This window comes from Solea senegalensis, linkage group LG10 (genome assembly GCF_019176455.1).
Source record: "Solea senegalensis isolate Sse05_10M linkage group LG10, IFAPA_SoseM_1, whole genome shotgun sequence".
NCBI lineage: Eukaryota > Metazoa > Chordata > Actinopteri > Pleuronectiformes > Soleidae > Solea > Solea senegalensis.
The window spans coordinates 21,668,628-21,692,249 of NC_058030.1; the positions used below are offsets into that span (position 1 = coordinate 21,668,628).

The 23,622-nt window shown below is 42.2% G+C and overlaps 1 protein-coding gene across 9 annotated transcripts in view; it reads right to left on the reverse strand.

Moving 5' to 3' along the window:
- frmd4a (FERM domain containing 4A) overlaps positions 1–23,622 on the reverse strand; it is a 129,487-nt gene that overhangs the window by 51,963 nt on the left and 53,902 nt on the right. Inside the window, exon 1 of one of the 9 annotated variants that reach the window (XM_044035678.1) lies at positions 11,485–12,053. The exons of 7 other annotated variants lie outside the window; for them this stretch is intronic. In XM_044035678.1, coding sequence (XP_043891613.1) covers positions 11,485–11,652 — 168 coding nt within the window. In that variant the 5' untranslated portion in view covers positions 11,653–12,053. Of the gene's footprint in view, positions 1–11,484; positions 12,054–23,622 lie in introns of those variants that run through there. One more of the 9 variants, XM_044035677.1, reaches the window with a different exon arrangement.

Consider the following 23,622-nt stretch of genomic DNA (forward strand, 5'->3'; position numbering starts at 1 on the left):
TTTCTTTTTCACGTCCGCGTCGCCCTTCACTGACACAGGAGAGACATTCCATGAATTCCAGACCAAAGGGAGCACTTAGTTGATGAAGCTACTATAAGCACCGCCATTGTGTGTGTGTGTGTGAGTGTGTGTGAGCTGTATATCTTAGTGGGCGTTCCCTTCCATACATCTGCTCTGTGTTTGTAATAGATCTGAGGTGATTCAGTAACTGAAGAAGCTTCTGAGGAAGGACAGAGGACACAGCGGTGAGGGGAGTGTGCAGCACACACACACACACACACTAAGGTCAAACAGGTATGAGTGATGTCATGTCTTTTATCTGAATCAAGCACAGTGTTGGTGATCATGGGGGTGTCGATCTGCAAGGATGTGGGCGTATGTGTCATTCACATGGGAGGGATCTTTTACCCCCCACACGCCTCCTCTCTTCATCTATAATTCACACGGTGAGAAATCACTGTCGACCCGAGCGACCCTGGGTTCACCGATACTGCTGGCAATGCATGTGTGACGTAGAGCAGCGTATTCAGTGCTGCACTGCTTAGACTGCTCTATATATAAATGTATGTGTGTGTGTGTGTGTGTGTGTGTGTGTGTGTGTGTACACTCTTTCTGTAAACTCATTGAACCTTGTTGAGACAAATAAGTAGTTGTTTAAGTAGGATGCACTCACAGTACACTCCCTAGCCCCCCCCATACCTAACCCTCGCCCTAAAACCAAGTCTTAACCCTCAAAAAGACCTTTAAAGTTGCAAGGACCAGATAAAATATCCTTGTGCTCAAAGCTTACTACACACAGTACAGTCCGCCTAACCCTTAACCCCGACCTTTAACATTATTACTGACCCAAAAATCTGCTTTTTTCCATTTTTTTGAACACTCTCTCACACACACACAACAAGTTTGCTCAGCTATTGCGTGTTTATGCCAGAAAAGGTCCGAAAGAGCAAATACAAGTACAGACATCCGCGACTCCGACTCTCTTTCCGCTTTCAAATCCCATCTGATAACACATCTGCTCAAAGTAGCATAATCCACTTTGATTGTTTTATCCATCCTTCCGTTTCAAACCCCTCTGTGCATTATTAACTTATGCACAACTTATTCATTTTACTGTGTCACAATTGTATTTTTTCAACTGTAAACAAAAATAAAATGGATTATTATTATTATTATTATTGTTGTTATTAAGTACATACACACATTTGTGCAGCAGATTGTGGTGAGGACACAATAGATATTTTGTCTTCCCAGGCCCCTTACCCTGACCTTAACTCTAACCCTGAAACAGCCCCTTTTAAACGCTGACAGAACATGAGGACCAACAAAAATGCTCTCACTCCCTGTGGTATATGGTCCTCACAAATATATGAATACAAGAATACACACACATGTACACACAGAGGTTTGCACAGCTATTCATCTTAGGACACAGCCTAAACGAAGCTTTATCCCTAATTTTAACCACAAACAGTGAACGGCCTTAACCTAAACACAATTCAAATCTTACCCTTAAACTTAACCAGTTTCTCAGAAATAAGGTGCTCACTCATCAGGACCAGGTTTTGGTCTCCATGAAGACTACTGGTCCTGACAAGGTCAGTGTTTAAGCCAGAAAAGGTCCTAAAGAGGTAACAAATACAAGAACACGCACGCACACACACATTTCCTGAGAGTTTACCCAAACCCTAACCCTTTAACCCCTAACCTTGGACATAATCACTGACCCAACAATCTGTTTTTTCTCATTTTTAACACTCATACACACAAGTCTGCACAGCTCTTCAGTGTTTATGCCAGAAAGGGCCTTAAATAGGTAACAAATACAAGTACACACACACACACACAAATGCAGCTTGCAGCCTAAACTCAAGGACAGGGTGCGGTGCAGACCGGCTGAACTCCAGTGCCCTCTGTCCTCGGTCCTGACTGTTTGGAATACCAAACACTCATCATTTAACATGCTGAATATTAAACAGCCCTGTCTGCAAACTCCTGTGTGTGTGTGGGTGTGTGTGTTTGCAGTTTTGGTATCTCACATGTTGTGGGGACCTACATTTGTTTACATGGTCGCGTGATAGAAACTAGTCTTTTTTTTATTAAACTATTAAGCTTAAGGAGATAACATGTCATAGAGGTGGCATTGAGGTAAGGCCTGGGTTAATGGGGTTTGGTAACAGTTGTGGTAAATCTCCAGGAAATACGCAAGATTATGGGGTGTGATTATGTTTGTTTGTTCACGTCTGTGCAGATGCTACAGTCCTGATGTATTCTGCATTTACCCCGAGACCAGAGCAAGATGGAAGAGGACGAGAAAATAGATTTGGTGTTTAAAAAGTGCCTTAATTCCCTCTGCTCTTTGCTAATTTTGCCCTTGTGCGCCTTCGTGTGTGTGTGTGTGTGTGTGTGTGTGTGTCTGTGTCTGTGTGTGTCCTTCAGGGGCTCCAAAGTCCATACGGGCTAATTAGGGAGAGAGTCACAGAACAACATCATTCAAAGTACGGGCTTTACAGGAGCTCCCAAGGCTTCTGCACATAATAACTCTTTGTTTTTAAAAGCACTTACTTGTATCTCTTGGTGACACACACACACACACACACACACACACACTCTGATTTAAATGTTTGACCAGCTCCAATCCCCTGTGCTCTCCAAGCCAAATTGCAAACAAAAGTTGCCATGACGACTTTGTGGGAGATCTAGGCGTCTCCATCAAGCACTCTCTGCTAAAAATGTAGGACATAGAGGAGGAGGAGGAGGAGGAGGAGGAGGAGGAGGAGAAGGAGGCACTGCAGGACAATGCTAAGACGCTGTTCCCTGTCAAATGTATGACCTAGAGGTATGAACTTAAAGTAACAGCGTATGAAGTGAAGGTGTTTACTTGATCCAGCTGATGACAGTGTCATGAAAGCTGGGCTACACCAATACAGCTCCTCAGTTACTTTACCCTATTATTTCACATTTTTTATTTGTATTGCTATAAATAAATAAATAAATAAATAAATAAAATAAGGCTGCATTAGTACATGACTAAAATAAAGCAGCAGAGTCATGTGCACCAGGAGCCAAGTAAAGTATCAGCAGTTCATAAAAAGTGCAATAAACAGTACAACAAGATAGGAAAAATGATATAAAAAAAAACCAGTAGAAAAACAAAACTGTCCGGGAATAAAAGCATGCATGTGTGTCAGTGTAAACAGGAAGCTGATTCTTAGTCTCAGCGGTATGAATGTCAAACAACACTTTCTGTCATGAAAACGATGCCAAGGCTGAAACTAAAATTGAGAGCAAGTGTTAACGGAGCTTTTCGTTCACAGCCAACAACGCTCCGGCGGCTGACGTCACGTCACACGATCCCATCACGCCAAAACCAAAACAACACCATTTTGGCAAGAAGCGACGCTGTTGAGAGAGCACTCAAATAGATCACCAGAGATCCTAAGACACTGCAGCGGTGGATCACTGTCATATAAAGAGAAGATGGAGCGATATCTTGTTTATGCGACGTGTAAGTGTCCTCTGGAGTAGAATAATGGAAAGTTGATCGGTCAGTTGGAGATGCTGGGTTACTGCAGGTCTGGAATAATGTCAGTTCCAGCTGTTTTCATACTTGTGAAAAGCACCACGGGAGCATTTTAGAGGTCACTTATAATCAGTCTGTCAGGTTTGCGATACCTATTGCTCCATCTCCCTGGATTTAAAGTGTGTGCTGTGAACTCTTGAAACATTGGCACTAAATTATAATGTTTTCCTGTGCTATCTGGATCTCTATAGTCATGACTGATTAACTAGAAAGTGAACGTGTATAAGTGCATCATCATTGACATCAAAGGCTCCGTTTCTTTCCTAAAATGCTGCCCCAGAAACCAGAAATGAAAACAACCTCATTTCCGGGGCTCAAAAACACCAGAGTGATGTCTCTGTGTCACCGTGGCAGAATTAAACCAAAACAGAGTCATGTGGACGTAGCCTTGCACGGCAGAGACAAGGACACTCTTTAGTCAACCTACACGCTGTTTTCCAAAAGCAGATCCATCCACCTCCCCATCCCCTTTTGTCCTACACCACCATGCTCTCCCTCAGGCTACTCTGGCTTAGGTGGTGTTTATTTATGTGCAGGATCAGAATAGAGACAGGAAAGGAAACACAAACAATCTACAACAACGACAAAAAGACAGCGTCTGAATGGGGCAGAGCAGAAGAGAATGTGGGGAGAATCTGGAAAAGAGGCAGAAGCAACAACATAAAGAAAACAGATGGTGCAGCCTCACTTATTTTACCTCGCTCCAAACGGATGCTAATGACAAATGAGAAATGAGAAATGAATAGACATTTCCACGTATCTGGCCGGCTTTCACTGTGTCAGGATTTATCTCTCCACAGCTTTGGCTCAATGTGACTGTGCTCCATTACTGCACACTTGATTCCTCTGAGCCAAGGTAATGAAAAATGACCCAGCTCATCTGCAGGGAGAGCCCTTTGGCAAGAGTGTGTGGTCTGTGTGTGTGTGTGTGTGTGTGATGCCTCGTGTCCAAAGGGAATCCTGTCGTTGTAAACGTATCGAATGTCTTCCATTTGGCCATTTCACCCGAGGGGAAAGGAGGAATATGAAAGTGTGAGGAGGGAAAAAGAAGCTGTTGCTCAGTAAATAAAAAACCTGATCAATCATGCACTGGAGTGACTTTGTTTTTCTTTTCTTTTTTTTTAAGCTTTGAAGTTGAATTATTGCTTTTGCTCTTAAGGTGATTGCATTTTGCCAACTAACTGAATCTCATGAACATGTGGGCACATGTGTTCACGGTTTCAAATCACAAGTATTGCAATAAAATGCCAGATAAAGTTTAAAAGATGAAGACAACAAACATCACTGTTACATTAACATTAAAGAAAATAGCTATATATATATATATTATAGATTATGTATTGTTATTGAATTATTGCCCTAATGTGACTTATTAAAAATACTTACAGGGTGTCCCCACAGTAACAGCTGGAGGTCATGTGACGAAGCTCCATCCTCTTTCAATATAGCGCTGTAGAACTGTAGGCATGCGACAATATCAAAATTCCCATCATGATTATTTGGACTAGGTTTGCAAAAAACAATCCCATAATTGCCATGGAAAGTTTCCAGTTTATAATATTTTTCCAAATCCATCAAAATAATCACGATTCTCGACATTATTCCGATGATTTATTGTGATGTTTTAATAAATTTCTTCTACTTCCGATTACAGAAATTCAGCACATTTCATGTACTGTAAGAGCTTTTTCATCACGATGAGTGATAATTTCATCCTTCACAAGTAAACTTTCAACTTGTTTTGGTCTCGTCTCACACACTTTAAACCCTTTTAAACGTCTGTTCAGTAAACACACTGTTGAGAGGATATAACATCCACACTAACAGAGGATCTGAGCAGGATTTCCTCAGATATTCACCAGATTCTCTTCATAATCCCACTGGGATTACCATCCTATACCGAGGCCCTGTAACCTCTGAACTTAAAACTCTATAAACCCTTATATCCCCTTCACTAATGCCACTGTTAAACTCAACAGAACCAGGACCACCTCCAAAAAAAAGAAGATTTCAGCTCCACTCTGGCCACAGCCCAGACACACGTCAAGGATTTAGAGGGATACCAGCCAGATTTATCAAGTTTTAGCTGCTCAACCTTGGCCTAATTTCCCGCCTGCCAGATATCGCAACTCATGTTTTCTCATGTTTGACATCTGAACGGTCTCCAACATGGCGCCTGATATCTGGGAAAGATTTGGTGTCTGGCAATCCTTTTTGGATGAAATCAAAAACAATGTCGGGAATCATTAAGTTCTGGATATGAATGTGTGACTTGCAACAGCATCAAGTGAACTTTTGTAGCAGGAATGTCGCTGTGTTCTAATTATTAGTGCAATCCTATGCCTCATACCCGAGGTTATTCATGTGGGATGACGAGTGAGAGGAAGCGAATGTGTAAGAGTGAAAATTCCTGTAATTAATCAAGTGATCCTGTCACCTCGTCGAGTGGATTCTCACATCACTGGCACGGCTTAGAAGCTTACGGCGCGCGGCGGCTAAATGACACGTGCACATGCTTTTAAACATTTAACACGCGACGGGACCGCAAATCGCCGTGAATGACGGGTAAAAGTTTGATCCCGACTCGTGATTTATGGAGTGACGAGAAAATTGTTTCCTCGCGGCTGAGCCGCTGATGAATCACGAGGAATCTTTTCAGTTCAGACACCGACAAGCATTTCTATCGTGTTCCTCTTTTACACACACACACACACACACACACGTTTACACTGACACCGCGTTTGATAAATCTGGGAACGGAGCAATGGAAATGTTTTCCAGACAAACTATGCAAATAATCCCCCTTTCCCCAGGGAGATACTGTAAACTGCCTCAACCACCAACGGAACCTAACGTAAGAGTGTGTGTGTGTGTGTGACTGTGCAAAGATATCAAACAAAAACACGCCTCCAGCTTGTTGCAAACAAGTTAAAAAAGATTGCAAGAAAGTAAAGAACTGGGGGGAAAAAATGGAGAGAATGGCCTCAACCCCTCCCATCACTAAACCTCTCTCTCTCTCTGTCGTTCTGGGAAAAGATTTTCTCACATACAGATCCTGACTTTGGCAATGAGAACAAAAATGGCAGCCAGACAGAGAGAGAGTGATCAAAATTCTTCAGTAGGAAGTCACAAGTTCAACTTCAACCTCCATAATTGCTCAGGCTGGAGGACAAATTGCCAGTTCTGGATATTTGCCGGCCCCGGCCTTGAGTCTATTTACTGACATCAGTTCAGAGGAACATGAGAACAAATGGATGGTGAAGTGAACGCGAGAGTCGGAGGGACGCAAAGTGAATTAAGAACAGTCACGGCTCGATTCAGTGGAGCTGCTGCGGATCACAGCGAGATTCTTCTTCCAAGAAATCCACCAAGCTTTGACCGAACGCCCGCAGTTTATCAGACACAGGGAGGATTGTGTATCCTGGTTATTTTAGGGTCTCGCTGCCATGTCTCTGCTTTATATCACAATGTACTGGCACTCGTCAGCGGGACGGGAATATGATCAGGAACAGGGCTTTTCTCACAGGAAACAGAGGACCAGTGAGTTCAGTGGGAGGAACGCGGCCTAAATGTGACGCAGTGGAGCCTCAGACTACCACAGAAGCAATGAATATGTATGATACTGTCGATTTAAAAACAAACGTATCCCGTGTTGCCAGGAGACGCAGCTTATTTGCCGACTCGCAAGAAACCTTCCTGTCAGCTGTTATTACCGAGCGCTGTAACGGGAAATAGAGTGGGTCTGTTTATCTTGTTTATCATGTCTAGGATAATCTACAGGGATGCTGAACTTGCTGAGGAAGAGTTTCGCTGGATAACATGTCACTTTGCATTTTTCACAACCAGGAATAGGGCTCGTGCACGCTCAAATGTAGGAGCTGCAGGACACACGCTGCTGCTGCTGCTGCAGGTGAATGCAACATTCTAGAGGGAAGTTTGTTATCAGCGGATCCTCAATCCGTACGCAGGATATCCTGCTTTTGCAAATGGGGGAGGGGTTTGGGGTCGGGGTGGGGTGGGGGGTAGTAGGGAAAGACGAGAAGCAAAACGATCCAGTGCAGCGCGGCTGAAAATCAATGCCAATGGGAGGCAACACCAGAATAAGTGACCGAGACTCGTCCAGAGACTCTGTCTAACGGCGCACAGCTGAGCGCGGCGCTCGCCTGTGCTGACCTCGCTTAGAGGGTCACTCCACCAGAGGAAGACGTGTGACTGGAGGCTGTTGAGTCGATATTACTCAGCCCGATGTATGAACGTGTGAACGTGCCGCCGCGTTCCCTCGTGAGAGAAATGATTATTATGTTGCCACAGCTCAATCATGCAGGCTGCTGCTGCTGCACATGCAACGTCTGTGACTTCATTATACAAAGAATAGAATAGAATGCGTTTACTGTCATTGCACGAACAGTTGCAATGAAATTTGCAGCACTGCTTCTGATACAGTGAAAAAAAACCAGAAAGACACCATCTCTCACACAATCAGAAGAATAAATAAAAAAACAATGCAGCATTATTATCTGTTTGGTCTGTTTGCTTTACAATAACTTTGAATTCCTTTCCTTTGTTCTAAAAAACTTTGTACACAGTGCACACGTCGCATCCAGTTTCTGTTTCAGTCCGTTCCCGTGTAGGTACATAGGGCCAAAAACCACTTTGACCTACTTCTTTGGCCCAAATATGAAAAGACGTGCTGCGAGGGCTTGCTGCATTCCACGAAGTTGAGATATATGAATCATGGATTGATGCAGATGCAGCGAGACACTCATTATCTGACATCATCTCCACTGAAAATAATGCATTTGTGCACACAGAAGACACAGAAGAGTGTGAACGGCCCCCACATTTTCCTTTCCTTTTTGCATTTTCTCTTGTTATTGTGACTTGACATCTAATGGTGAGACTGCAACACATTCAGAACTCCTCCACTCACTTTCTTTCTTTCCTGGGGAACATATGGTGACACCAGAAAGGACGTAAACACGACTCTCTCTCTCTCTCTCATACTTCTGCATTGGTAATAAATCACGTTTGTTTGTTCTGCTGCAGAAACATGTTGGAGCAAGATGGCGGCCTCTGTAAAGCAAATATCTTCCCTACGTTTGAAAGGCAGTTGGCATTTGAAAGTGATTATACATGTACACAAACATGCTTTTGAGGAGCATATTACATTTCAGCCAATAAACCATCCATTTAAAAGCCTAACGAGGGCAGAGAAAAGGACTGTGAATGAGCAGTTAGACATTCTATATTAATAAAAAGGTATATAAAAGGGATGAGGAGTTTAACGCCTATCGAGAATGCTGCATTATTCAGCACCATCATCAAAGTAAGAGATGGGGGAAAACTGAATGGAGTTCAGGTGAATTCAGGTCACCAGACTCAGAGTGCAGGAATATTTCTGGGCTCGTGTCCTGATCCAGTATTTAGGACTGCCTGTGATGGAAACCTTCTCTAATGAGAGTAGAGAGAGAGAGAGAGACATAAATAAGATATGAAGAAGGAATGTACAAAAAAGAAAGAAGCAAAAACAAAAGAAGTGGAAATGGAAGAGAAGACACGGGGGAACTGGTTTAGACCAGTCATTCTGGCTCAGAATTCATAGCATCTCTGATTAATTTGTTTCAAAATAATATTTTGTGATAAAGTGAGAAGTGAAATGGGTCAGAATAATACGTGGTCTTTAAAAGGTTGGCTCTAATAAACTCGGGTTGAGAGCAGTGGTGAAGAGAAGAAGGTGGAAGATGAGAAGAATAGTAGAAAGCTTAAGATAGCACAGTTAAGACTCTCTGTCTCCTTCTGTTTTGAGTGTGTGTGTCAGTGTGTGTCAGAGAGAGTCTGGGTATCTCATTAACAGTAATAAAGGAAGTCAGGCAGCGGAGCGGTGCAGTGAGACAGGGAGACCCCCGTCCTGCAGACTGACACACTGACTCCGCCTTCTCTTTTCCTTTGCAACTCCCTCTAATTTGGACTGTAGCACTTCTCAAAGCCAGGGGGAGATATTGTATAAAACTCAGCAGCAGTTCTGCAGAGGATGTTTGCAAAAGTGTTTAAAAGGCCTTTGTTTTGATAAGTGCTTTAGTACAGGCTGCTTCAGACTCTGCATGTCTCTAAACCGGAGGGGGGTGGGCGGTGTGTGTGTGTGTGTGTTGAGGACGGTTTTTGTCTTCGGGAGGTCTGGTGTATTATTTCAGTTTCCTCTGATTGTGTTACCTTCCCTCAGGATGCTTGCTTAGGAGCCGAATAAAAACACATGTGAGGACAAAAGTTAGAATAACAACTCTTCTTATTCTCCTCGTGAGAGAAGAAAGGGAATTTGAGCAAAAAGAGGCAGGAAGCACATACAATATGTTTATATTGATGTTGATGTATACACACACACACACACACACACACGTATGCATGCACAACACTGGACTTTTTGCTTGGGTTGATACCGATACTGATACAGATACATTTTTCCATCCACCCAATATTGTTTTTCATCTTCTGTGTGAAATAAACATACTTTTTTGCATTGTCATGTTGCAGCAGATGTTAATATACATCTTCATTGTGCAGAACAATAATAACAATAATAATAATAATAATTAGTATCATCTCAGTATCAGTATCAGTCTCTCTGTGTAACACACTGTTGGGTTTGTGCTGCTGCTGCCAGCTGCATACAGGGCAGGTGACATGTGTGAGGAATACTAATGGCTGCATGAAAGACCAAAGTCCTGATCCAGACGTGGTGAAGTGAATACTGAGTGACCGTTTTTTGCTGAATCACAGTGAGAGAAGCACAAGGTAGAAAAAAAAAAAAGAAAGAAGAAAGAAAGAAGCTGCAGTTGGTTTCAATGAATGAATAAAATCATTCAAACAGTGAAACTGTTTAGGATGCAACCGACATCCGATAAAAAAAACAACCTTTCTGTGGTTTTTAGTGTGCATGGGTGCTCTTTTCACATTTTCACACAACACCAGATCCTTAAAGGTGCAGTTTGTCACATTTGGGAGGCTATATTAGCAGAAATGAGACATAAATATGTTAACTGCACCCATTCACTCACACTTTCATACAGCGTGTTTTGTCCAAGGACACATTAGACTAGCGCAATCAGGAATCTAACCCACAACCTTCCAGATGAAAGACGACTCGGTCTACCACTGAGCTACCGTTGCCTCCAACAGGGAAGATGAAGAATTGCTTACTATCTTACATGACCGTAGTACCCTAACGCACTCGGGAAAGGGAGGGATGAGCAGAAGAAGTCTGTGTTTTGTATTGTTAAGAGACAACAACAAAGCAGCATTTTCAACGCAGTAGATAACCTTGATTGTACAAAACTCTACAAAAAAACATTTGTGGCGTGTTATACGTCTCATTTTATACAGCGTTACCGATTTGTCACAACGTCTAACCCAGTTCTGTTTCCTCTGGTTAATGAAAATAATCAGTCATCTTTAACCTTTCCTCAGTTTCTGGCCATGTTCTCCTGCCTGAAGGACGTAACCTGGCCTGCAGCGCTTCAGCTGTTCACTACACGTCTCTCTCCGTCCACACCAAGCTTTACTGCACTGGAAATACGTCCCCAGACGGATGCATGTAAGGGAGCGCAAACCTCTGCCCAAGGCCACTCATTTTTCCACAGTATCAGTGTACTCCCCCTTTCCAGCAAGGTTAACTTCTTCTACTTCTCCTTTCGGCTTCTCCCTTTAGGGGTTGCCACAGCGGATCAACTAACTCCTCATTAACAACATCCATTAACCTTCTCTGCGGTCCTCCTCCTAAGAATGGCCCATATTAGCATCACATCCAACTTAATAACTTATTCTTCTCACAAACAGAGCGAATGTCTGGAAGAGTTGCCCATAAGCAAATCAAGCCTTTTGTTTTGCATATCTGAGTTTCAGCCTACCTGGTAGAGTGGCCTTGAAGCACACCTGTGAGCGTGTAACAGGTGCAGGGGTCCAGGAAGGTGTCTGGCATGCACACAGAGGCGTCTGAGGGCCGTGGAGGTGAGCGTCCACAGCAGACCCTGCCGGGTACATACCGCCTCGTCTAGACACAACAAGACGGCCTCCATGCCTGCAAAGTTCTCTGCAGCAGCACCTGGTGATATCACTGGGATATCCACGAGGTAATATTAGCAAGTCTTATTCGCACAGGTGAGGCATGATGGGTAAAATCCACACGCAGACCCAGCAGGGAATAAGTAGATATGATTAGCCTTTAAGTTCCTCTTGATACCACTTAGCACTGATGGATAATAATTGGGTCATCTCCACAAGTAAACCACAGGGAGACCTGTGGCTTCCTCCTCTCCCGCCTCTGTCCTCTGTTTCTCAGGGACTCAGCAGTCGGGTTTCTCCTCAAGGTCAAACTCTGCTGGTCCTCCTCCTTCCCCAGTCCCGCACAGCTGTGTGACTCTTCACCCTCCTCTTCCTTCTCCCTCCGTCCTTCTCACTGATGCATATGCACTCTCTGTTCAGTGTGGTCCAGCGCCACAAACACAAACATTCCCACTAAGGAAATGCTGCCGCTCTATTAGTCTCCCTGGTTGTTTTTAAAGAGGTATGCACTCTAATACTGCGGCACACACTCCGGGCCAGTTTGTTTACAGTATGTTAGAGAAAAAGAAATCTAATGATTGTGTTTCCTCTGACTTAAAGCAACACAATGTAGGAGTTCAATCTTCAAATAATGTCTCCTAGATGATTTGGATGGTACATCAACCTACACTGTTGGACCAAAACAGCCACTTTTTTGAAATACGATTTCAACATCTTGAAAAATTAAACAATATAATCATATTTGTAGAAAAAGGCTATAACAGTCTACTCACAAACAAATATTACAGAAGTGCTATTTATGGTCAAATTTGCCTGCAGCCATCGTGGAAACTCATTAACTTCCATCTCTCTGGACCTGTGTCATTGTTGTTGTTGTTGTTATTTGAGTCACTTTGACACTTGGAGACGTTCAGATTGAAACAGGTCTGTAAACATCCAGTCACAATCGCATTGGAAACCAACTCCATATCTGGTTTGAATCAGCTTTGGACAAAAAAAACTAATCTCATGTGTTTTTTTGAGCCGTCCAGACTGCCAAAGAAAATCAAGCTACATACAATCTGGATGTGCTTCAAAATCCGATTTGTGCTGCAGTCTAAACAAGTGACTCCGAGTGTAGCGGAGTCAATCTGTGTCCTTGCTCGTTCTCCTATCGCAGCGTCGTTGGGCTTACATCTCAACTTTAAGGTGCATGGAAATGTACGGAGTGACTGTTGTCTCACACACATTGTTACACTGGACACTGTACATGTGTTTGTCATTGTAAGAGAAGAACCACATGTGTGCAGTGTGTGCATTCACGCGTTGCATACACAGACCAAAATAGTCACTCAAGTGAAAAATGCTGACATTTGGTCCGTAACAGTTCTGGGATTTTAGCCAGAATGTTTTCAAAGAGGAGAGGAAACATTTCTTTTTTCCCCTCCGAGCCACTTTTCCCAGGCAGGAGTATCCTGACCTGACCTACAGTATCACATTCTTCCAAAAAATGAGAGAAATTCAACGTGTCTGCTGCGTGAGATTCACGTCCTCCTGAAAGAATGTGAACACAAACAATGACATCAAACTCAATTCCTTTCACTGAGACCAAAGACATCCACCATCAGCCTTATTTTACATGTCATTGCACACACCCATTTGCATCCATGGCCACATGGAGGCAATGCAAGCCCCATCGACAAGCTGTGCCAAGCCATGTCTGCTGCTGCTGCTGCTGCTGAAACAATAGTGTTCACATTGTTGTGTGTGTGTGTTACTAAATAATAAATACTGAAATCTTTTTCTGCCTTTGACAAACTGACCAACATTTTGTAGTATTTCTGTGACTGTGGAAAAGGAAAAAAAAACAACCCCCATAAATACTCACGTTTTATTTGGAGCTCAGCTGATTCATTTTTCCAATTTCCCTTCCATTTTCCTCAGAAAGTGTTTGATCAATACAGAGAATGCAGTATCTCTGATACTGTGCAGTCATTTTCTGACTTCCAGCCAAGCCCGACTCGACTGTGGCTGGATTAAATAGTCCACTCTGATTCATGGGGGTTATTACGACCAGTCAATGCTGTACCGCTGAGTTGGTGTGTATGAGTGAAAAAGGGACGGGACAAAAACTGGGCTTTCACACACTAGTGAATTTGACTTCTGTGTTTAATTATATCACATATAATAATATCATTTCTAATGATCATGGTTAAAATATGTGTTTTTCACTTTGTGACAGGTTCATTTTTAACATGGCATCTTTTTGTGTGCAACAAAAGTTATGATTATTGTTGGGGAATCATTATTAAATGAAGTTAATATATTTCCTTTGTATCTAAACTTACTTGTATTTGTGATCACTGTCTAAAAGTGTTAAAAGAAAACAAATTAAGTAGAACATGGACAGAGGGCTCAGAGGAGAATCATGATACAACATTCATATTGTCTTCTTATGACATACAACAGTTGTATTATTTTTAGAATGTTGCAGAGTTAAACTTGCAACAAAGGTCCAACTAAAAAGGAAAAACACGAGGAAGGAACAAAGACAATTTGGCAGGGAGTGAGAGGAGAGAGCAGAATACAGAGTGGACCTCAGAAAACCAGAAACAGGTGCAACTAATACAACACAGGTGAAGGTAATCAACAAACGGGGAGGAAGTAAGACAAACGGAAACAACGCCACACGAGCACAGATACAAAGGCTGCAGTCGGAAAGTCTGTCCTCTCATCTGTTCCTTGACCTTGTTAGAAAACGTCTCAAGGTCAAGTTGCACAGACGGCTAATTAAAAAAAAGACTCGAGCATGTATCACTGCACAAACACACAAATCCCTCAAAGACACATAGTGACATCTATTAGTGTTTATTTTATGAGCACATGCCTTAAGAAGAGTTTCCCAGGCCTCTTCCTCGGGGCCTGGTGTCGCCCTCTCTTTCTCGTCTTGAGAAACCCATGAGGAATGTGTGCTATCCCGATGGTGTGAGTTTTCCAAAAATGAATCAGAGTTTGGCTGAAGGTGGAGACGTTCACCTCTCACCCGCCGTAATTTACGAGGCCTGCAAATATTTGTCGTGCTGGGGAGGGAGGCGGGCGCTTCGCTGTGACCGCGCACTGTTCCCATGGTCGTGTGTGTTTGAAATGTCCTGCTGAATCCTGGGAAAAGGTTGTGCAAACCCAGTGATGTAAACACACGTCGTCAGAGTCATCAGCTGTTACCACAGTTAGTTAGAGGACGAGGGGGAGGAGGAGGAGGAGGAGGAGGAGGAGGAAGAGGAAGAGGAGGAGAAGGAGGATGGCATTTTACAATCAGCTTTGTGATGGACAGATGGGCTCGTCCGCTTTTCACAAAAATCAAGTTTGAACAAATATTACGTGACGTGCTATTTCTAGATATTTGGATTTATATGCACTTGAAAATAAATGTGACAACATTATTTATCATTACTCTCATTACTAGTGTTAGTCGCATGAGGTTGATAATGAATCAGGAAATTAGTGAAACACAGCCAGACTCTTATTTTGAAATGGACAAGAAATGTACCAGTGTATTTTTACAGCTTTCTCTTTTTCAAAATACCTTTTGCTTTAAAATGTTGTGCATGTTGCATATAAAGACATGTTTAATGATTATTGAAGAAAGCCTTATATTTGTGGTCAGTTTGCCATTTTTATAAATAAAAAATATATAATTTATAACATTTATAATTCTGTATTTAAATTATTTGTATCATATTATTAGTATTTATACAAACATATATATCATTTTGTACTTTGTTCATCGTAAATGTGCATAAATATACATGCGTGTTAAATGATTATTATTTCTTTAAAACCGTTTATTTGTTATATTTATTCAATTCAAGATGGATCCAAGGCCAAGCTGCAATCAGATCGCCCTCTGTTGGACAATGTTGTGATTACTTCAAACACTGTACTTCTAGGCTGTATAGTTACAAACTCAAAGGTTTTTTTTAGGGTTCATATTTGAACTTTTCCACTCCAAAATCAAACTCCCATTTTGGATAAAAGCTTAAAACCCTCCTTGACACAGGTGGGAGTTGGGAAAATCATCAGTAAACACTTATCTCTACTCCATCTACTCGTCTCTTAAGTTCACTCCTCTCAGTACTTGTTTGCTCTCTGATCTTCACTCAGGCGTGTTATACCGGAGTGCACGCAGTGTCAGAGCGAGAGAGAGAAACCCGACTGCTGAGCAGTGGAGGGAAATGGGTCACAGACGCTGTTAATTCACAAGAACATTCCCAAATGCAGCAATACGACACACAAAAACTGCAAAACTGATGTGAGGACAAGACAATGGAGAGAGCAGTGAACACACACACACACACACATACAGATAATTCTCAATCTTCTCGGTTTCTACCCCCGAGCTTTAGTCACCGATGTTCTTCTAAACTGTCACTGAGTCTCGCTCTGACAGAGATTGTTAGTGACACACACACACGTGTGCAATCCAATTCTGATCACTTTAGTTTAATGTGATCGTATTAGAGGAGCGAGCGGCACAATCGATAACAAAGTAATGAGGCCCGAGAGACGGATGAAAGCGGGCAGCTTCTGCACGTATGTGTCTCATGAGTGCACGCGTTTTCCCCATTCATGTGTGTGTGTGTGTTATAATTAAGATGAAAATCCAGTTCACTGTGTGGAACGTCACGACGGCACAGAACCTTTGAAGTATCAAGACTTTTTAGTCTCTTAGGTATAAAAGTTGACCTAGTTTATGCGTTATATGTTGTAATATACACATGCGCACACACACACACACACGCCAACAGGGATGTTTGCGCACACACACACTCTCAAGCTAATCATTCTCTCCACTTTGCCTGGCAGATAAATATTAATGAGGATTACTGTGTTAGTGAAGCACACCCACAGGAAAATAAGAGACTGTGTCGAGCTCTCCATCTTTCTAACCCTTTCCCGCTCGGTCTCTCTCTCTCTTTGTCACTCATGTGCACCCACACACATGCCCACACACACACACACACACACATAGTGCTGCTGTGTCTTAAAGATGAGGAAAAAGACTCTTTAACACACCATCCTTTCTTTTTCTGTCCAAATTCCTCGTTATTCCGCTACTTTTGTCAAAGCACGGTTCACACACAACCCATACACCCCCCCCTCCACACCACACACACACACACACACACACACAGAAATCTATGAATAAAGCCCTTCATATGAGTGAGTCACAGACAGTGCCTCGGTTCTCACAGAGTTATGTTATCTATAACAAAAGGCACAGATTGTAATGGGATATTTCGGGAACATTATTGGGGTCTTCACATCCTGTTTTGGGGCAGATGGAATTTAAGGCTCCAGTGTGTAGCCTTTTGGCAGACATTAAAAACACAGAAGTGTGTTTTATGGATGAGCCTGGAACCCTAAATATGGTGTCAATGCAGCCACTCAAACTCAAATGACCTGAGGGTCACTGAGTGTCTGGTCTGGTCAGTGGGGCGGGGTCAAGTGAGATTCTATCCCATTATGTTGCTATAATGATATTTTGAGCTTTAAAGAAAGATGTCCACCATCACCATCAGCTGTGTGTTGTAAATGGCTAGTTATATCATGGGTTAAGATTAAGAAGAATGGTGTTCTTTCTGGTCTGCAAAGGCCACCGTAGTTCCTTGACATGATTTTCTGTTTGTCTCACCATTAGATGTCACTAATTCTACCACACTGGACATATAAATCCTCTCCCCACACTATTATTTTTTATTCCCGCTCCCTCTTTGCATGCAATCACTAATGAGAATGTGAATCATTTAGAGCTTGACGCCCATTCCTACGGATAGCCTTATCCCCCAACCTCAACCATAACCACTTAATGTCTAACCATAACCATAACCTAGGTTCTGCCTCATTAGGACCAGGTTTTGGTCTCCAAAAGGTCAGGTTTTTATACCAGTAAAAGAGGTAACAAATATAAGTACACACACACACAATCTGGTTTCCACATCTTCAGGAGGACATTACATTGATTTACATTCATTTCCTGAAGAGCTACACTATCACTGGCCTAACCTGATCCTAACCTGATCCTGATCCTAACCAGACATATCTTCAACTTAGACTGTATTTTTGTCCCCATAAGGAAGACAGGTCCCCATAATTTGACTGTGTAAACAGATGTATGTCCCCACAACATGAGTAATACAGACACACATACACACACACGGTTGCATAACAGTTTTTCTAATCTAATTTCATTGACTTCCATTCATTTGGACAACCATGCAGTTAATACCTATCTTAGCCTTAGAAATGAGGTTCTGTCTCATTAAGTCTGGGTTCAGACCTGGTTTTAGGCCTAGACAAATGTCCCCACTAGGTCAAAATGTCCTCACAAACATTTGTCCTTTTTTTTTTTGGACCTCACAAAGATATAAATACAAGTATACACACACAGAGTGGGACAGAAGGAGTCCACTCTCATCTACCCTGCTAGCAAACTGTCTCCACAGACATAACACACGATCACTGCCTCCCTCAGCTCTCACAGACTCACAGACAACAGTCCGTCTTCTCCTCATTGTTTTCTTGTGCTCGCTACAGATTTACTTCAGCTGTGCTGTGTCGTCGGGCCTGTGCGTTGATTTTGGAGAGGGAAGAACGCACTGAAAAAATATCATATGTTCAGAGAGGGATGAAAGAGACGAGGCAGAGGGAAGGGTGGGAAGTCTCCCCATGTCTCCCCCTTTCTCGCTGTTGCTCAAAAACATTCTTCCCTTTGAGCAGCCTTGGGGAGAAAAGGGGGCTCCCCTTTCATGGTGAAGCGGGTGTGGTGCGAGAGCGGCCTATACCGGAGCTTTTAGCTCCAGCTATTCCCACCTCTTTCTTTCTTCCTTTCCATCATTTCCCTCGTTTCTTTGTCTCCCTAATTGGGCTGACTGACCACAGCTCTCTCACCTACAGTCCTGAGGGCAGGTTGAGATGTCAGGGAATCAATAGTGCAGCAAGGCAAAGTACAGCTTCAGGGGGGAAAAATAAAAAAACCCTCCGACCTCGGAGGAGAAATGCATCTTAGTGTCGTTCCCTTTGGTTGCCATGTCGACTTTACAGCTGCTTAAATGAGTCCTGACTCTAATATGGAGACAATTGGATCAGTGTGACGAGAAACGAGCGTCTGACCCACACAAATGCCCGAGTCCAGCTCTGACCTTCTCTGACGAGATCTTTAAAAGGTAACAAGGATCAATTAGTATTCCTGCCTCACCTTCTCTCAGTCTAGGCCTATGGTGGCAAATTACAGTCGAGCTATTGTGTGTTTGCATTCCTCTCCTGCTCATGAATGCGAGCATGTCTCTCTCTTTGTGTGTGTGTGTGTGTGTGTGTGAACTTCTCCTCTCCTGACAGTGATCCCCCGCCTCCAAACTTTTAAACCCCTGCCCTCCTGCTGTGCCCTTGACAACAACATGTTTCCCTGGAGAGTGATCCAGACCTCCTGAAATCTGAAATGTTTTTATTTTAGTCTGGTTCACAACAACCCCTCCCCCAGCACACGTTCACATTAAAAGCTTAGCTTGTTTGTTGATTTTTGCCTTAATTTTGCAGAAAACACATGAGCAGCTCAATGTGATATCAGGAGAACTATGGATGAGGGAATAATCCTGTCACTGTACAGGAGACGTCATCGAAAAGAAGCTGTATTTTCACACCGTCAGCGGCATCTGTGTAGTTTGTCATCAAGATCATGATTGTACTGATTTTACTAGAGATTCTTCAATTACTGCCTCTTAAATTGTCACAAAATGGTCACAATATCGTAATAGAAATGACGAACGCTGGCGAGAAAGCGACAGAAACTGACACAAATAAAATGTCGCTCGACACTTGAATGTTCTTGTGTCATGATACATGTGAATAAAGAAAATCTTGCGCATTTTTTCACAATAAAGGGTTCAATAACAATAAACTTTGGGAGCCAAACAACATTTCATAATACTGTTCGGTAATGTATTTGTATTATAGCTCATCTTTTTTGGGATATTTGAACACATTTTCTGAAAGGACACCAAATGAAAGTCATAATGTAGGTTTTCATTTCTGACATGATCACAATAATATTGGTGATACAAATTGATTTGGTCAGGATAATTTAAATGTGCAAACCTCATCAAATCCATTCATTCTCAGCACAGATACAAATAATAAAGCTGACAGTATGAGTCAGGATCCTACAACTGAACCCTACCTCCTCCCCAAAAGACTTCAAGAGACGTATTCATGTTTTTATTAAGTCAAGACTAGACTCTGTGAGAGCTGTCGTCTCTCCGTCATATACAATTAGTGCAAAAATGCAGCAGCTCGTCTTCTGAGTGGAAAAAGACAGCGTGACTTCATTAAACTAGTTTTGTCCTCACTTCACTGGCTTAATGTCAGGGTCGGGATTGATTTTGAGATTTCAATGCTTGTTTTTAAGCTTTTAAATTGGCTGGCCCCCAACTTATTCATGTGATCTGGTCCACCTCCAAACTCCTGCCAGAGTAACGACGACTTCCAAGCAGTTGCTCGTGGATGTTCCCAGACCAAGGTGCAAAAAGTGAATGATTTGCCTTTTCATGTAAGAGCAGCTTAAACCCTTGAAAACTTTAAGTCTCTGCTCTTTGGCTTTCAATTTAGCATGAGCTGTTGAACCAGCCTTCTCTATTATTCATCATAATATATAGTTCTATATTTATTTGTAGTGTGCTGTTTGATTTGTTTTGCCTGTTTCTGACATGTATTTGTGTGCCTGTACAGCACTTTGGTCAGACTAACGCTGACATTGATAACTGACGTAGAGACTCAACCCTTTCCCCAGACCATAAATTAAAAAACAGAGAGTTCCTTTTCGAGAGACAATTATCAAAAGTGGGCGGATGAAGAAGTGTAATAAAGCAGGCTTACAGGAGACGGAGGCATCACAAGTCTAGATTTGAAGATGGGACGTTTGAGTCACAAAAGCGCAAAGTACAAAGAGGATTTGAGGTACAGAAAAGACGAAAATGACTCATAAATAAAGAGAATAAATCAAGTTAGTCCCTTCTTTTATTGTTCTGTGGTTACACAGCACATATCTTATTCAAATGTGTCATAGCCATGGGCTGTGAACAAGGAGTGCTATGTTCTCCGTGTAGATATTACTCAATTAACTGGGATAGAAGCCCACATCTATCAGAAACCTCTGAGAGAGACATGAGACAATTCATCTGTGTTAGTGAAATAATGTGACAAGGCACAGATGAGGTGGTGGAAAGCAAAATGGAGGATCCATGTTTAAAAGTGTACGAATTCATCTCTCTTACTTTCAAACACAGGTGGGCGATATGGCCAAAAACTAATGATGAATTCATAGAAATCCTTTGAAACTGAAATTGGAACTGTTTTTATTAATTGTCGCATACAGATTATGTCACTGGACACAATGTTTCAGGAAGACAACTCTTTTATTTAAACTTAAGCATCTGAGTAAAAATCCAAAGACGTATAACTGAAGTATATGTACATGTCTGTGTGGCAGAGAGGATGCCCAGTTGTTCACTAGTTAAAAAGGTAAGAGGCGGAGCCAGGGATCACCCGGGAGTGATTCTAGACATAGAATTGCAGTTGTGAGTGAGGTGCTCAGTGAGATAAGTCTCTTTTTTAATCAAAAATATGTATAATTTCAATACTTTACACCAAACTGTGAAGATTTACACCAGGATAAAAAGAGGTTTAGGGGTTTAGTTAGACTTTAACAGGATAAATACCCCCCTGCTCTGCTGCTGTACACACCAACGCTCCCTCAGTCAGGTCTGATAGTATTGCCTGACAGAGCCTGTTTTCACATGAAGAACGAAGCAAATAAATAATGCTACTTGGTTTCTGTTCATGAACACCAAACTGTGGCAGAATAATAACCGGTTATAATAATAAGTTATGCACTGCAGCTTTAAAATATCCTTCAATGCTTAAATTTCACTGGGACATGTGCACAACATTTCCTCTGCATTATTTCCCTCTCCTCTGCTCCTATGAATACAGATGCATCGACGTTTTCCTTGTACATATGCCCTCTTGTATGCAGCTCTCACAGTTACATAAGGCAGAGACACATTATCTAACAGGACATGTCGGAGCAGGACGACGTTGCAGCTGTATTTAGAAGTGAAAGTATTTCAAAGCTTCATAATGGACACGAGAAGGTTCAGTCATAACCAAAGAGTCAGTCAGCCTTTTTAAAAACACACAGCGGGCTAAGAAAGCAGTAGATCACTGAGCCATGTTCACCTGACACTCTGATGATTTGAATCCTGGGTTTAAAATGTCTTTGTTGATTTATTGGACGCACCTCTCCGTCGGTGCGTGGTTTGATAGATAACCATTCATTCACGGCGAGCTTATGCACATCCATCTATTCAAGTCATTTTACCGGCGCAACAATACAGTAACGCAAGCAGGCGTATGTAAATCACGACAAGTAACCCCCGGTCAGTCTGGCTGCCGTGAGGCAGGGAAAGGGAACGCAATCAGGAGACAGACAGACCTCCACGCTCCTTTACTGTGTGAGAAAATCTACTTTTCCAAGATAATTGAGGTGATTTTGTAGGCTGTGTGTGTGTGTGTGTGTGTGTGTGTGTGTGTGTGGGTGAGGCACCTGCCAATCAACCAGCAGCGATTACCTCTCTCAGAAAGGACAGTGAATATGAAGTTTCCTCCAATCAAGCATCATTGTGACAGTGATTTCAGTTCAGATCACAGTTAATCTATTTACCACTGATCCACTGTAGAATGACACACCGTGACCTAAAAGGAACTGAACTTTTTCAAACACCCCTAATCTGATTTTCCTCTTTACATGTTTACAGTGTGATTGTGATGTGGATTTTAATCGGATTATGTCAACATCATATGCCTAAAATTGGACTAAAAGAAAGAGATCCGAATAATCTGATGTACATGGTGGAGGTGTCATGTTCAGTTTAAATGTCAGAGTGCATTGTGGGTCCGTGGCTTCACTTTGTTCCCACGTCAAGCAACGGAAGTTACGCAATGTTCAACTCACCAAGCAGCAGCTCGAGTGACATCGAAGGAAATCAGATTATGCAAAAATTCAGATGAAGTGCTAGCTAATCAAATGATGTTACATTATGCATTTAAGATGAAATACTACACCGTCAAAGCTGAGCTCTCAGACGAGGCCATTCTGCCCAGTGTCAGACACAATGCACCCAACAATGACCCATGTCTAAATGCTCTTATTTTAAATTGTGTATATTCTACTCTTATTATTATTTTTTACACATTTAAGCTTTCATTTTTAGATTGTATCGTCTCCTTTTTCACATTTTGACACCTTTTCTCTTCTTGGTTTTTGCACCCAAACACCAAAGCTATGGGCTCTGCTCACATACATACAGTAATATTCTCAACCCCAGAGCATGGAAGCTAGTGAAAGTAATGCAGGGTTCACAACGTGTTGAGCTAATGGGAGCAACTAACGAGATCCATCCCTTCTGTGGGATCTACAGCATGTTAAGCATTCAAGGAACATTGTACAGTTCATGTAAACAAACACACACCAGTGATAACACATGTAGATGCACAATAACTGGTCATTGGAGTAGAAATAATGAAATAGAAGCTAATTCCTTGTATGTTGTCCTCTACAAGAAAGAATAGTGTTGTGTTTGCACAGTGTGGGAATATACAGTAGAATATGTCTGTGCTTATTAAAGTGAAAGCTGTTTCATGTGTAAATCATGACAGCATGAGTAAAGTATGTGTGTGTGTGTGTGTGTGTGTGTGTGTGTGTGTGTGAGGCTGCATTCTCTGCTGTGCGTACGTTCCAATCAAAGAGAATTGAAACTACAAACCCACCGACGAGCCTCAGAGGAGTTCATGGCGTTAAGAAGTCACATTTAATCAAAGAGGTGTGTCAATGAAACAAAAGGCACATAATGCATATGTACATACACACACACACACACATATATATATGTTAC